The 15903-nt window shown below is 38.1% G+C and overlaps 1 protein-coding gene across 8 annotated transcripts in view; it reads left to right on the top strand.

The window, feature by feature from the left end:
* SCAMP1 (secretory carrier membrane protein 1) overlaps positions 1–15903 on the top strand; it is a 139422-nt gene that overhangs the window by 88844 nt on the left and 34675 nt on the right. For 5 of the 8 annotated variants that reach the window (XM_049707761.1, XM_049707763.1, XM_033430073.2 and 2 more), the window contains one exon: positions 14249–14345. In XM_049707761.1, the coding sequence (XP_049563718.1) occupies positions 14249–14345 (97 nt within the window). Of the gene's footprint in view, positions 1–7117; positions 10462–14248; positions 14346–15520; positions 15625–15903 lie in introns of those variants that run through there. The other 3 variants (XM_004270836.3, XM_049707764.1, XM_033430072.2) reach the window with 2 other exon arrangements.

The following is a 15903-nucleotide window of genomic DNA, read 5'->3' as shown; positions in this document are numbered from 1 at the left end:
CGCCTGACATTGATGGAACGAATCTTTGAAAGTTCACAACTTGAAGGTTCGTATGTAGGGGACTTACTGTATGTAGTCTGTATATTTAGGTGCTCCTATGTTGGGTGCGTATATATTTACAACCTTATACTTTTTCTGGATTGATCCCTTGATCATTATTTAATGGCCTTCTTTGTCTCTTGTTACTGTTTGTTTTAACGTCTATTCGTCTGGTATAGGTATTGCTACTCCAGCTTTCTTTTCTGTTTCTGTTTGCATGGAATACCTTTTTCCATCCCCTTACTTTCAGTCCGTGTGTGTTACTTCAGGTCTAAAGTGAGCGCATATATATGAATCTTGTTTTTGTATTCATTTAGCCACTCTGTGTCTTTTGATTGGAGCATTTAGTCCATTTACATTTAAAGTAATGACTGTTAGGTTATGTATTTATTGGCATTTTGTTAATTGTTTTTTGGGTTATTTTTTGTAGTTCTTTTTTCTTTCTTTTTCTCTCTCCCTTGTGATTTGATGACTATCTTTACTGTTATGTTTGGATTCCTTTCTTTTGTGTGTGTATCAATTATAGACTTCTGGTTTGTTGTTACCATAAGGTTTATATATAGCAGTCTGTGTGTGTGTGTGTGTGTGTGTGTGTGTGTGTATGATTATTTTAAGTTGCTGATCTCTTAAGTTTGAACACATTTTAACAACCCTGCATTTTTATTCCACCCTGCCACATTTACAGTTTTTGACATCATATTTTACATCTTATTTTGAGTATCCCTTAGCTACTTATTGTGGATATAGATAATTTTTCTACCTTTTATTATTATTATTTTTAAAATATTTATTTGGTTGCACCAGGTCTTAGTTGCGGCAGGCAGGCTTCCTAGTTGTGGCTTGCGGGCTGCCTAGTTGCGGCTCACTGGCTCCTTTTAGTTGTGGCATGTGGGCTCCTTAGTTCAGTAGGCAGGCTCCCCAGTTGCAACTTGCCAGCTCCTTAGTTGTGGCTCACTGGCTCCTTAGTTGTGGCATGCATGTGGGATCTAGTTCCCCAACTAGGGATTGAACCCAGGCCCCCTGCCTTGGGAGCACAGAGTCCCAACTACTGCACCACCAGGGAAGTCCAAATTTTTCTACTTCTGTCTTTTAAGCTTTCTGCTAGCTTTATAAGTGGTTAATTTACTACCTTTACTGTTTGTTTGCCTTTGCCAATGAGATTTTTCCTTTTGTAATTTTCATATTTCTAGTAGTAGCCTTTTCTGCTTTGAGAAGTCTCTTTAACATTTCTTATAAATCTGGTTTTGTGGTGCTGAACTCTTAGCTTTTGCATGTCTGTAAAACTTTTGATCTTTCCTTCAAACTGGAAGGAAAGCTTTGCTGAGTAGTCTTCTTGGTTGTAGGATTTTTTTCCATTCATCACTTTAAATATATTGTGCCACTCCCTCTGGCCTGCAGAGTTTCTCCTGAAAAGTCAGGTAATAGCCTTATGGGAGTTTCCTTGTATGTAACTTGTTTCTTTTCCCTTGCTGCTTTTAATATTCTCTCTTTATCTTTAACTTTTGCTATTTTAATTACAGTGTGTCTTAATGTGGTCCTCTTTGGGTTGATCCTGTTTGGAGCTTTCTGTACTTCCTTGACCTGGATGTCTATTTCCTGTCCCAGGTTAGGGAAGTTTTCAGCTATTATGTCTTCAAATATGTTCTCTGTCCCTTTTTCCCTCTTCTGGGACCTCTATAAAGTGAATGTTAGTACACTTGATGTTGTTTTGGAGGTCTCTTAAACTGTCCTTATTTTTAAAAATTCTTTTTTCTGTTCAGTTTGAGGGATTCCACTGCTCTCTCTTCCTGTTCTCTGATTTGTTCCTCTGTATCATCTAGCCTACTGTTGATTCCTTCTAGTGTGGTTTTAATTTCAGTTACTGTATTCTTCAACTCTGTTTGAGTCTTCTTTGTATTTTCTAACTCTTCATTAATCTTCTCACTATGTTCATCCATTTCTTCTCCTGAGTTCTTTAAGCATCCTTACCTTAAGATCATTACCTTAAATTCTTTATTGTGTAGATTGCCTACTTCCACTTCACTTAGTTCTTCCTTTGGGGTTTTATCTTGTTCCTTTGTTTGGAACATATTCCTCTGTCACCTCATTTTGGTTAATTCACTGTTTTCATTTTTCTGTATTTGGTAGGCTTGTTATATTTCCTGATCTTGGAGAAGTGGCCTTATGTAGGAAATGTCCTGTGTGTCCCAGTAGTGCGCTTCCCTCTGGTCACCAGAGCTATATGCTCTGGGATTGCCCCATAGGTAGGTTGCATGGGCCCTTTCGTTGTGGTATGCTGACTGCTGTGGGCAATCTGGTAGGCATGGCTAGCCCCCGGTCTGGTTGGTTGCTATGCCCTGCCTTGTGCAGAGGCTGCCGGCCACTGATGGGCCAGGCCGTGTCACGAGGTGGCTGGTTACAGAGCCCCAGGGGGTCCCAGGGCTAGTTCTGGCCCACTGCTGCGTGGAGCTGGGTCTTAAGTTGGCTGGTTTGTATGCTAGGTGTCCCAGATCCCATGTTGGCCTGCTGGTGGGTGGGGCCAGTTCCTGACATAACTGTCTGCCATGTCCATGGTGTCTTGAAGCTGGTGTTGGCTTTCTTTTGGGTGTGATTGGGGCCCAAGGGGTCCCAGGGCTGGTGACTGCCCACTGGTGCATGAGGCTGAGTCATGGGGCTGGTGTGGCCCACTGGTGAATATAGGCAGGTCCTGCAGTCTCTGGTTGCAGAACCAGGGCATCCTGAAGCTAGGGTCAGCCTGTTTGTGGATGGGGATGGGACATAGGGGGCTCCTAGGGCTAGTGCTGGCTCACTGGTGGGTGGACCCAGGTTCTGGGGTCTCTGGCTGCATGGCCCTGGAGATCTGGGGATTGATGTTGGCCAGTGGTTTGTGGGTGGGTCTTGGGTTAGCTGGGGGCTCTGGGGATCCTGAGGCTGCTGGTCTGCTGGTGGGTCAGGCCGTGTCCACCTGTTAATAGCTTTGCCTGAGGTGTCCCAGTTCTGGTGCTGACAGGTTGGTGGGTGGGACCAGGCCCGGCCCTGGTAAGAAGGAGGATTCCCAAATGGCACTTTCTATCACCAGTGCCCTTGTGTTGGCCTGAGCTCCCCAGATTGGCTGCCACCAGCATCTGTGTCCCCAAGGTGAGTTCCAGCTGCCTCCTGGGTCTGCAGGAGGCTGTTCAAGCGGGTCTGACCCAGGCTCCTTTCAAATGACTGCTTCTGCCCTGTGTCTCAGGGCAGGCGGCATTTCGTGCATGCCCTTTCAAAGCGAAGTCTCTGTTTCCTACAGCCCTCTGGCGCTCCTGGAAGCAAGCCTTGCTGGTCTTCAAAGCCAGACGTTCTGGGGGCTCACCTTCCCGGTGGAGGAGCCCATGTGGGGCTTGAACACCTCACTTCTCAGGGAGAATCTCTGTGATTCTAATTATCCTTCCGTTTGTGGATCGCCCACCCCAGGAGTTTAGGCCTTGACTGTCCCGCCTCTCTGCCCCTACTACCTGTTTTATTGTGCTTCCTTCTGTATAACCTTAGTTTTAGTAGATCTTTTCTGCTAGTCTTCAGGTCTTTCTCATCAATAGTTGCTCTGTAAATAGCTGTAAGTTTGGGTGCCTGTGGGAGGAGGTGAGCTCAGGGTCTTCCTACTCTGCCATCCAAAATCATGATTTCTCGATATGGTGTTCTGGAAGCATTAATGGAAACGATACATTTGGATTATTTTGTTTAAATAAAGTACCATGGTTTTTAATTTCCATAATATTTTGTGTGTCATTCAACCACATTGTACACTAAGGTATTTTTGAAGATACATTAAGGAAGCAGGATTCTTTTCTGGAGTTGTGTCTTGGCTGTGACCCTTTTGCAGATATTTTAAAGTTAATTTTAATTTTTATTAGTCTAACACATTTACATAATTCTCATTTGATCCTCAGGAAAACTCTGAGAGACAAACAGGACAAGAAATATTCTTGTTGTATGAGAAGTAAACTTGAGGTTTTGAGTGGTGTCCAGCCCTGCAGAAAGTAGTGGAATCACTAGGTACCAAATCTAGTGTCCTTTCTGTGGTACTCCTAGGACTAAATATGTAGGTTAGTGCAATTCTCATAAGTAGAAGAGATAGCAAGTGTTTAAGTTGTTTAGTTTTTGCTTTTTAATTACACTGTTTTACCTTAAAACTATCTCCCTGATTTCTTAAGGAGTGTGTTATCAATAGATATCAGTAGATATCACTGAAACATAACAGGGAAATGGTAAGCTTTTTGAGATGTTGATCCTTGTAAGTAGCCCGTCATCTTGCTGGGACACTGAAATGAAGAATCACCCCTTTCACGTGGATATCGTGGATCTAACGCAGTATTTGAGCATTGTGCACTGAATACATATGCAGTCTTTTCCCTCTAGGTGGCTCTCTGGGTTTATATAGATATAGACTATTGAGAAATGTATTATTCCTACCTTTATTTTACCTCTCTGCTCTGTGGGGCTATGAATTACATTTTAAGTAATTAAACCATGAAGTTCATGAATACATAACATCAGCCACTCAATTTAATACAAATTTGAAAGAAGGAATAAATTAGAACAGATGTTTGTTAATTGCATGCCCATAAATTGGGGTGGGGGGAAGGGGGAGAGACAGACAAGTTAACCTGTAATTACTTTGCACTGTGGCTAGGTCTGGTAAGTAAAGAAGGTTTATTAGATTTCTATAATACACTTAATTTGTAGGATCTAATCATATGTACTCATTGTGAGATAAATTTCTTAAACATAGGCGTAGTAATTTATCTGTATCTTTAATTTTTTATTTTAAAAACTTGGTTTGGAAAGGGAATAAAAATATACTTATGGTAGTGCTGTGGTACTAAAAGAATTTTAAAGTTCACCAGTATATGTACTTGTCAATGCTCTCTTTTTCTCCCTGACCCTTTTTTTCTCTTTTTTTTTTTTTAATTTGCACTTTATTTTTTATTTTTGGCTGTGTTGGGTATTCATTGCTGCGTGTGGGCTTTCTCTAGTTGTGGTGAGCAGGGACTATTCGTTGCAGTGCGTGGGCATCTCATTGCGGTGTCTTCTCTTTGTTGTGGAGCACAGGCTCTAGGTGCACGGGCTTTAGTAGTTGTGGCACACGGGCTCAGTAGTTGTGGTTCGCAGGCTCTAGAGCGCAGCAGGCGCAGTAGTTGCGGCGCATGGGCTTAGCTGCTCCATGGCATGTGGAATCTTCCTGGACCAGGGCTTGAACCCATGTCCCCTGCATTGGCAGGCAGATTCTTAACCACTGCGCCACCAGGGAAGTCCCTCTCCCTGACCCTTTTTAAAAAAAAAAAAAAATTTATTTGGTTGCACTGGGTCTTAGTTGCGGCACGCAAGATCTTTAGTTGTGGCATGTGGGATCTTTTAGTTGCAGCATGCAGGATCTTTTAGTTGCAGCATGTGGGATCTTTAGTTGTGGCATGCAGGATCTAATTCCCTGACCAGGGATTGAACCCCGGACCCCTGAATTGGGAGCGCGGAGTCTTAACCATTGGACCACCAGGGAAGTCCCTCTCCCTGACCCTTTAATACTTTGATCCATAGTAATATGGCATTTGCTTTCACTACTGTGTATCAGAAGAACTTGGGACTTTGACCCCTTATTTTCCCCAACAACTCTTCATTCCTTAACTGCTTTCTTCCCTTGGCATCTGTGAAAAGGTCCCTGGTTTTACTCATTCCTCTCTTAATCATTTCTTGTTGTTATGGGTACCTCTTAAATATTGGTGTCTAAACAGGCTTCGGTACTTGATTTTCTTCTCTTTCTACTTTATGTGTTATCTCTCCGTGGACAATTTCATTACGTCAGAGTTGTAGCTACCATTATGTGCCATTGGTTTCCAAGTCCATGTCTCTCGCCCATTCCTCTCTACCTCCAAACCAAATTTTCACCTGTCTGCTGGGGCAGGCTTAGAGTAGGTATTCAATAAACATTTGTGCAATGGATGAATGTTTAGAACTTAGTGTCTACTCTCCCCCCAAACCAACGTATCCTCTGTATTCTGTCTTTGTGAAACAACTTCCCAGTATCTAAACTTGACTTGAAAGTACCTGACTCCTACTTTTCCTGACTCCACACTTAACTCCACAATTAACCAGTTCCTATGTATTTAGGTTTGGGAAAAGGGCTGACTTGGGTGTACTGCCCGCATCCTCCAAACCTGCTTTGATGACATTCTAGTCAGGCTTCTAATTTAGACCTATCACAATGCAGTGTAATTACAAGTTCACTTTTCTGTCTCATCTTTCCTCCTCATCTTTCATACCCCCAAGTTTGTAGGTATGTAATAAATAAATATCAATATTTGTCCTAGTGTGCCTTGTTATTTCCTTTCTCAAATTTGTATTAGATGGAGTGGCTGATGTTATGGATTGATGTGCTTCATAGTTTATGCATCTTCGAGAGAGATGCTAACAGAAGGAGTATTTTTGAACCCTGCTCGTAAAAATCTAAGATTTGAGTGATGAATCAGTATGGACAGATAGCGCTCAGAAGTGTTTCTTCTTAAATCCTTTAGGACTTGACCATACACAAAAACTTAAATAGTATTCAGAGTGAATTATCTTTAAGGACACACATATTGCTCGCTACATTAAATGATAAAACGATACCATTTGATACAATAGGGGCAGGGGTGTATATGTAGCCAACATAGAAATAGGTAAGGTATTATTTTTTTGGAATTGTCTAGGGTAGTAAATTAATGTATTTAAGTCAGAATGTCTCCTGTTGTGTTTAAACCATTCTTTTGTAAGGCTGTAATGTCTTAATTAGGTACAGTGGAAAACATAGCTTTTTGCATTTGGTTAAGAAGTCGCTTTTTATATTATTTTTGGTTTGGCATAGGCATAATTATCTCTTCTGCATTGGAGATAAAAGGGAAAAATCTATTTTAAGAAAATATTTACATACAAGGTTGTGTGCCACTGTGGCGGCTGATGTTCTTGACCTTAGGAATCCTGCCTAGAATCTAGTCTTTTTATCTCTGAGTCATGTTGGGATTAATTGAAGAGCTATTGATAACGAACACATAGATTACCACTCATCTTCTCCCACTTTTCTGTGCCTCCGTAGGTACATGGACTGTATCGCACAACAGGTGCTAGTTTTGAGAAGGCCCAACAAGAGTTTGCAACAGGTGTGATGTCCAACAAAACTGTCCAGACTGCAGCTGCAAATGCAGCTTCAACCGCAGCAACTAGTGCAGCTCAGAATGCTTTCAAGGGTAACCAAATTTAGAGTCTTCAAACAATACATTGTTACCTTCTGACTGTACTTTTTTCTCCAGTTACTGTATTCTATAAATATTTTTTTTGTTCAAAACACAGTACACACAGCACGTATATTTCCTAATCACTTGTGCATGGGCTAAAACCAGAAAAACTTCCCTGTCTTATTATTTACCTGATAGTTTCTTAATATTTCAGTGCCCCTTGCAAAAAAAAAAAAATTACATGTGAAATAAATATTCTCCATATTTTTTGGGGGATGAACGTTCAGCGAATTATTTCAGTGGTGACACGCTGAAATTAACATGGCACTTATGATTAAAAATACACTTAGTACTTGCTGCAGTCATTCTTTCAGGAGTCAAATGTAAGGATTACACATTGGAGCAGTAAAGCAATGCTTCATTCCTTTTCCTTATTTATATTGAGAGAAATAGGACATCAGAGACTTAGGGATTTTTAAATCGGCTTGCTTTTTAGCAGTTTCAGTCACCAGTGAAGAGCCTGTGTACACTTCATGGTAGATAATGTAAATTTTATCTTTTTATTTTCTTAGAGTAGTTGATATTTTGATAACCAAGCTCTGCTCTTGCATGGTCACCATGTTTCTTAAAAGCATTAGTATTTTGGGTTATGCACTGCTTATGGGTGCAGGTTTGGGGAGTTGTTTATAGAATCATAGAAATGATTTTCTGTAATACTTTCTTCTATATAAAAATTCACTGGGGTGCAATACGAGGATATAATATAATATGCAGTGCATTATCCAAAAGAAAAGGTAGATAAGTGATGGAATAGAATGTAGTGATGATAATACCTTTTTGTTTTTAATTTTCAGTATTCATATCATAGTAAAATATTACTGTATGGAAACTTTGGTATATTCTTGTGGCTACTCTTTTTAATTGAACTGAGATTGTGTCTGGCAGCTTTTTTCTGGGGTATGTGTGTGTCATTTTTAACAGAGGTATTAAAATCTAGGCTAACTCCATGTCCAAAAAGAACATAACAGTATTTGAGAAGTTTTTCTTTTAGCCTCTCATGTCTAGTTGGCATTAAAAGTAAAAAGACCCTGGCACTTCACATATACTTGAATCCCTAACGCACCTCAGTCTTTGAATTTTTGAGACAGACTGAATACATTAAAATTTGTAGCAACAGAAAAAATAAAACATTTAACTTGCATCGAGCAAGAAAATACAGATACAGTTGAATGCATTAATTATGGATAGAATCATGTTAAAATTATTACTATGCAGCACAGAACTTCATTCTTATAGTATACTTGGGTTGAAACTTTGAGTCATTTTTAATAACTGATTAAATGACTTAAAGGCATTTGTAAAGTCACGATACTGTTGTTTTGGAAGTCATTAGCTAACCTAAAAGATTGCAGAATAATAAGTATTCAACTTGATTTTGAAAAGTAAGAGTTCTCTATTAGATTATATTATTTGAGACTAAAAAATTGGCTGGGTGTAAATGGTTAAATCACTTTTATTCTTCCCCCCAAATCTGGAGTTAAAATGAGTTTCATGCTGGGGGTGGGATGGTGAGTTCTCACTATTTATGAAAGAAGCTTTGTGTGATACTAGATGTAACACGGATCCATCCAGATGGTGTTTACATTTGATTTATTTGGGACTTTGTTGAAGTAATATACTTGGAAGATATTTCTTTTATTCTGATGAAAGTAAGATTCAGAGTATGAATTTAAAGCTGTTTTTATGAATATTTCTGATCAGTGATAATCTCTACTTACTTTCTCAACCAAATAAGCCAGTTCAAGATCTTTAGAGTCTATAATCTTACTGAAAATCTGTCTCATCAGTATGCTTTGTTGAGTGTGGATTTTACAAACATTCAAAACATTTACCACAAAATACAGCAAAAGTAGGTATGTCTGTCATTAATTCATCTCTCAAGTTCCTTTTGTTTTTCTTTAAACTGCAAAATGAAAACTTTATCATAGAGACTTTTGAAAAATACTGAGATACTTTCCTTCAAGAATTAGGAATGCTTCTCCCTATTCTGTAGAAATCCTCTATTGCTAAATAGCAAAGAATAATTACAACCAACTGAACCTTTTTTTGTTTCGATGGGGGAAATGTTTTAAATTCCAGTTATTTGGGTTAATACAAACTGATAAGAGAAAAATGTTTTTTTAAAAACATAAACGTGCATTAAAATGATGGCGCTGCTTAACAGTTTAATAAGGTAGAGGGGTTTTTAATTCTTATAATCTCTATTCTCTTAACGATAATTATTAGTAAATAGTCACATTTGCACTCAGTAGAAGATTGGCACTTGTTAGCGTTTTATATTTAATATTAGCATTACCCAGTATAGCAATCATGAAATGGTCTTCACATTGTAAGGATCCATGTCACTTTTCAGTTGGTAATATTAAGTTTCGGCTATTTTATTTCAAACTAAAGTTTGAACACTGGAAAATCATTGCTCAGTGGTTTTTAATTTGGGACTTGGATTATTTATCTAGGGATGTTTGTATATTTTGTCAACGAGTAATATTGCGCTGCCATTACGGTGACTGTCATGGTTCTGTATAAATGCCCTCCATCTGTCCCTCTAATGTTGCATGTTTTCAGTGGTTTGGAAGTTTTGTATATTTATTGTATTAACACAGAATGTCATAAAATAAAATGCTGTTTACTGGATGTTTGTATAGTTTTAAATACTGTATTAGCACTTCAGAGGCAGAAATTATGCTGAGGGCCTAAGGTATATAGAAATAACCACATTTAATTTTTAAATAATTTGTGTATAATTCTATCACGTGCTACTAAACAAAATAAGTATTATAAAAGACTTAGTTAAAAACTCAGCAACATAAAATGACAATTTTTCTGTTGCTTTCACCTTTGTAGGTAGTAGAACATGAGGTTCACTCATTAAATATTTTGACCACTTTAAGGTCAAAATACACAGACTGTCTAGCAGTTAGTGAGATTCAAAATAGAAAACCTGTTTTGTGGCCCAGATTTTTTCCTTGTAGGTTAACATGGATGCCTCTGTACTTGTATTGTATTGATTTGATTGAACTTGTGTTCTGTTTTCTAGCCTCACTACCTGTTGTTGTTTTATGTTCTGATGAAAGTACAAATTTGTGTATTGTTGGATTTTTCACTTGGCTATCTAAAGAGGATATAAAAATATAGTCTAAACTAATGTTCATGGTGAATCTTATTTGAGAAATACATGTTAAATTAAAATAGGAACAGCATTTTCAGTTTTCTGGGTGTTACCTAAAAGTGAGTTTGGATTTTCATTGGATACAGTCCTTCTATAAATCATGCTGAGATAATGTATGGGTTTGCATTTTAGAGGGGGGTTATGTTTAATTAAGTTTCTTAGTTTCTGTAAATCATTTGTAGTACTATAATGCTTATACAGTTATTACTTTATCTTTTTCTGAAAACACTGACATTAGCATCTAATTTTATATCTTTATTGGTAAAAATCTACGTTTAGACTGTTTATATACAGAATTTGTTACATTTTTTTGTGCAACTTTCCCTTATTAGAATGACAGTGGCCATCACACACCATTTCACTGTATCTCCTTCCATTTTATCCTTAAGGTAAATGTTTAGAGGGATTTGTTGATTCCATGTGGTTAAGAACTTTAGAGGGGAAATGAAAGCGGTTAATGTAAAAATAATTGAGGATGGTTAAAATGTACACTTCGATAGATTTTCAAGTACCATAGTATAACTTTATTTAGAGTAGAATAATATGTTTTAAAACACTAGAGTTGTTTTTAATACTTGTTTATTAAACTAAAAGATTGTATCTCAATGGTTAAATATTATGGAAAGTGAAGTATTTCTACTAGAATTTTAGGGTACATTATACAAAACAGCATGCTTTCTGTAAGGATGGGTGTTTTTAAACCTTATTTTAAGGTTTTATCACAGTCTACAGAAAGATAGGAAGGAATCTGTAGAAAATTTCTAAGCCAGCCAGGCATTGCCACTAATCTATCCTAGATATATAGATATCTTTAATTTGAAGATTCCAGGAAAATAGGGAAAGGCTCCCCTCTAGTGTTCTTACCCTTCCTGTAGGTTTCATATTTACAATTTAACTTTGTGGTTTTGGTAAGACAAAGCCTTCAACTTGGAGAATTTTCATTGGCACTGTTCATGTTTTCAAATGGCAAGGGACATGGGAGCCAGTATGTAACAATGCAGCAAGTGTTAAATTTTAAGTTTATCCAAATCTTGATTTATTTTTCATCTTATAACTTTCTGGGCTTGGCATGGCTGATGGTGTAGTTAAAGTCCTTCTGCCACTAAAACCCATTTTATCTTTTCTCTACTGGGGACAGAAAGTCGTTAATCCTCTTGTGCCTAGTAGTGTTTCATATACTTGTATAAGATTACTCTGAATATTATCCTGTCTACATTTAAACAGTTGAATCTGTAGAATCATAGCCTGCAAATTTTATTTTTTAACTCTTGTTTTTAGCACTTAGCTGTAATCCTAGAGTTCCTCCAGAACTCTTTAAAAATTTTGTGGGCCAGTGATTCTCAAGATAAATCGTGGTTGTGTGTAGTTGTTACTATTGGCAATTTATAGTATTCTTCAGGTGCTTGGGGGTGAGGAAAAAAATGCCCCGAATAACTTTTTTATCTGGCAGTGACAGTGGTTCCTACAATATTATAGTCTCCTATACAGAAGCTGAGCCCACTGGGCATACATATCCCTCCAAGTAATTTTTTTTTCCAGTATGAAAAATATATGTTGTAGAAATATTGAAGAGTATGGAAAGTGATAAATCAGAAAATAAAGACAGTATGTAATTTTATCATCTAGAGATACCACTGCTAATGTTTATTGTATTTTTTCCATTTTTTTCTATACATACATTTTATACAGTTAAGGGATATAAACAATGTGAACTTTTATCCTGTTTTTCCCTCACTTAGCATTATATCATAATGACCTGATAGTTTAACTTTTAAAATTAACTTATTTAGTTTATAAAATTACATTTCACATAAATTATAAAAAATATCTATAGCAAAAGGAGGTAAAGTTGCTTATAATTTTACACCCATAAATAACTACTGTTAAGATTTGGTTCATATATTTCTACTAATTTCCTAGGAAGACAATTTTTTTCTAATATTAAGAAATAAGATTTCCTTCTACATCCTTGTAATAGATCCTCTGGGGATGGCTTATCCAGCTCTCACAAGCCCCATTTCTTTGGGCCCCTGAAGACCACGTTGGTACTGGATGTCACCTAGCTATAATGGAGTCATGCGTGGCTCATTAAATTTTTACTCTGAATGTAGATTTGTCTGGAATTACACTGTTCCAGAATTGGGACATGTGGATAGCCATATTCTGCCAAGACTTCAGAAGAGTTACTAGAAAGCTGATCTGTAATGAAAGTGAAGAATGAAGCAGACATGCAAAAACAAGTAGGATGAAGGACATAGAAGATCTTAACAGCTTTCTATTTCCTGTATGAGGCCTGACTGTTCACCCATATTTCATTATTTGGATATTACATTCTCCAGGTAAAATTCTTACTCTTTTCTCTTTGAGCTATCTTGAGTTGGTTTCCTATTACTTTTTACTAGAGAATTTTAACTAACACAATGGTTTGTAATCTTTTTTTCAATGATGATATAAATATGTGGAATTTTTCACATTGATGAATTATTTCTGTAACATTAGTAGCTGTACAGCTACCTTTATATACATGTATCATATATTATTTTTCAAAGTCCTGTTATTCCTTTAGGTTCTGAATTTCAGTTTATTATAAATAATATAATTAAATTAATATAATTAATAATTAATATAATATAATCAAGGGATATATTGTTGCTAAATTTGGGGCCCAAGCTTGTGTTCTTTCCTTGGACAAGTTGTTGGGTCAAAGCGTAAGTGTATATTTTAAGATCTTTAATGTGCATTGCCAGATGGCTCTCCAGAAAATTGTACCAATTTGTGCCTCCATTTGCAGAAGCAGGACCTCTTTATTTACACTCTACCAGGATTGGATGTTCCTTTTCTAAAAAGGCTTTGCCATCAACAAGTTTGACAAATAATCAGGAGGTTTTCTGAGCATTCTGGTTTCCCAGAGATGATGGGATCACCTTTTTATTTTTTAGTTTGGCTAAATAGGAGTGACCATGTATCTTGTATCCACAGAGAAATCTTCCACTTCCTGAAAGCACTAAGCCAAAGATGATTAGTACAGGATGGAAAAAATTGGTGCCCTCAGGTAGCCAATCTATTGAGCCTCTCTAGGAAAAAACTAGACTGTGTTTTTTTTGTTTTTTTGTTTTGGCTGTGCTGGGTCACTGTTGTGGCGCATGGGCTTCTCTAGTTGTGGCAATGTGAGCTCTCTAGTTGTGGCACGCAGGCTCAGTAGTTGCAGTGTGCGAGCTTAGTTGCCCCACAGCATGTGGGATCTTAGTTCCCTGACCAGGGATAGAACCCACATCCCCTGCATTTGAAGGCAGTTTCTTAACGACTGGACTGCCAGAGAAGTCCCAAAACTAGATTGGTTTTAACAACAGGTTATGTTATTTTTCACAATTTTTAGAACAACTCTTTAATTTTTAAGATCAACTCCAAGTGATATCAGTCTGGACAGAAGATTCTTTTAATTTTCTTCTAATAATAGCATACTTATTGGGGACTTACTGTATATCAGAGGCTATACTAAATGCTTCACATACATCACTTACTTAATCCTCACACCAAACCTATGGTGGTATTTCTGTTATTGGCCCCATTTTTATAGAGGAATAGGAAATTATCCCAGTCACTTAGTGAGTGGTGGTGCTGGGCTAGGGAGAGGCAGCTACACCAGTGTCCCGTGACTCTTGCCAAGCATGGGGTTGCTTCTGCCACATGGTGCCACCTCTCTCCAATTCTCTATTTCTTTTTCATCCTTCCACATTTCCAGTAATTCGTATCCATCCTTTAGGGACAGTGGACCCTAGAAAAATATACAGTAATCAAGAAAAAAATTACAACGTTTATTTTTGAAATCTCCAGACCAAGGCCTAGCTCCACACGTGTGGGTAAGTACCTGCTGCCTGCTCTTCACAGCAGTGCTAACTTACTAAATGGTCTTTGGCATTTGTGTGTGTGTTTGGAGAAACTTTAGTTGAAAACAAATCCTTATTTAATTATTAGATTGGCTATGAAGAAAATAGGCCTCTTATGTAATCATAATAGCTGCTTATCCTGGATGAGAGATTATTTATTAATTTATTTTATAATTTATTTTTTTATTTAAGTATAGTTGATTTACAATGTGTTAATTTCTGCTGTGCAGCGGTGACTCAGTTATACACACATACACATTCTTTTTTTTTTTTTTTTTTTTTTTTTTTTTTGCGGTACGCGGGCCTCTCACTGTCGTGGCCTCTCCCGTTGCGGAGCACAGGCTCCGGACACGTAGGCTCAGCGGCCATGGCTCACGGGCCCAGCCGCTCCGCGGCATGTGGGATCTTCCCGGACTGGGGCACGAACCCATGTCCCCTGCATCGGCAGGTGGACTCTCAACCACTGCACCACCAGGGAAGCCCTCCATTCTTTTTTATCTTCTTTTCCATTATGGTTTATCCCAGGATATTAAATATAGTTCCCTGTGCTGTACAGTAGGACCTCGTTGTTAAGAGATTATTTATAATAAGAAAACAAAACTGTCATTTTTTTACCACTGTCATATACTTGATGAATTTTTAGTTTCTGTTTTCAGGATTGAGCAAATTGGTACGTATGTTGTCATCTTGAAAAGTATGAAAAATTACCAGGTTTTTCTCTGAAAGGGAGCAGTGTTTTCATCAGTTGTCATCTTACGGTGCGGTCTTTTTGGAGTTGAACTTGGAGGTTATTCTAAGAGTTTACTATGCAGAGATGTTGGTGTCCCCTGGGGGTTTGTGTTAATATTGCCTTCTCACCCGGTACATTCTTGGTAGAAAGAAACTACAGCTGTTTGAGAATGTAGACTTTGGTGTCAAACCTGTATTTGAGCTTTGGCTTACTAGCTTTTTAACGTGGGGCAGATTACTTCACCTCAGTTAAGTTGCTTGGGTGATAGTTAATGTATCTGTAAAATGAGGATAATAATCGTTTCTACTCATAGGGTTTTGATGAATAAATGAATTAAAAGAAGTGCTTAGCCCAGTACCTGCCCATGAAAAGTGCATAATGGTTAAAAATTCTTATTGTCTGTCCATGTGTATTGAAGACTCCCAGATCTGTATCTCCAAGCTGGTCTTCTCTCCATGGTATATTCCTAGCTGCACACAGGACTTCGCCACTGGCAGCCTGAGCTGACGCTTAACACCTTCACTGTCTGTCCCTGATGGATTCCTGACGTAGGTGATGGCACCACTTTCTGCCTAGTGCGCAAACCACATGCCTGGGAGTCGCCCTAGACTCTTTCCCCTCCTCCCCCCACTGCTTCCAGTCAGTCCCCAAGCTGCCCCTTCTTTCTCCCTCACTCACTTCATCTCATTGTCTTCACTATCTCCTGCCTTAATTCAGGCTTCCTTCTCTTGAGAATAAATTTTAGTGGTTTCTCCCAAACACAGGCACTTGGTGGACTGCTTGCACAGGTATTAGGTTTTT

Source organism: Orcinus orca, chromosome 3 (genome assembly GCF_937001465.1).
Source record: "Orcinus orca chromosome 3, mOrcOrc1.1, whole genome shotgun sequence".
In the NCBI taxonomy this organism is placed as follows: Eukaryota; Metazoa; Chordata; class Mammalia; order Artiodactyla; family Delphinidae; genus Orcinus; species Orcinus orca.
This window is presented reverse-complemented; position numbering and strand designations above follow the sequence as displayed.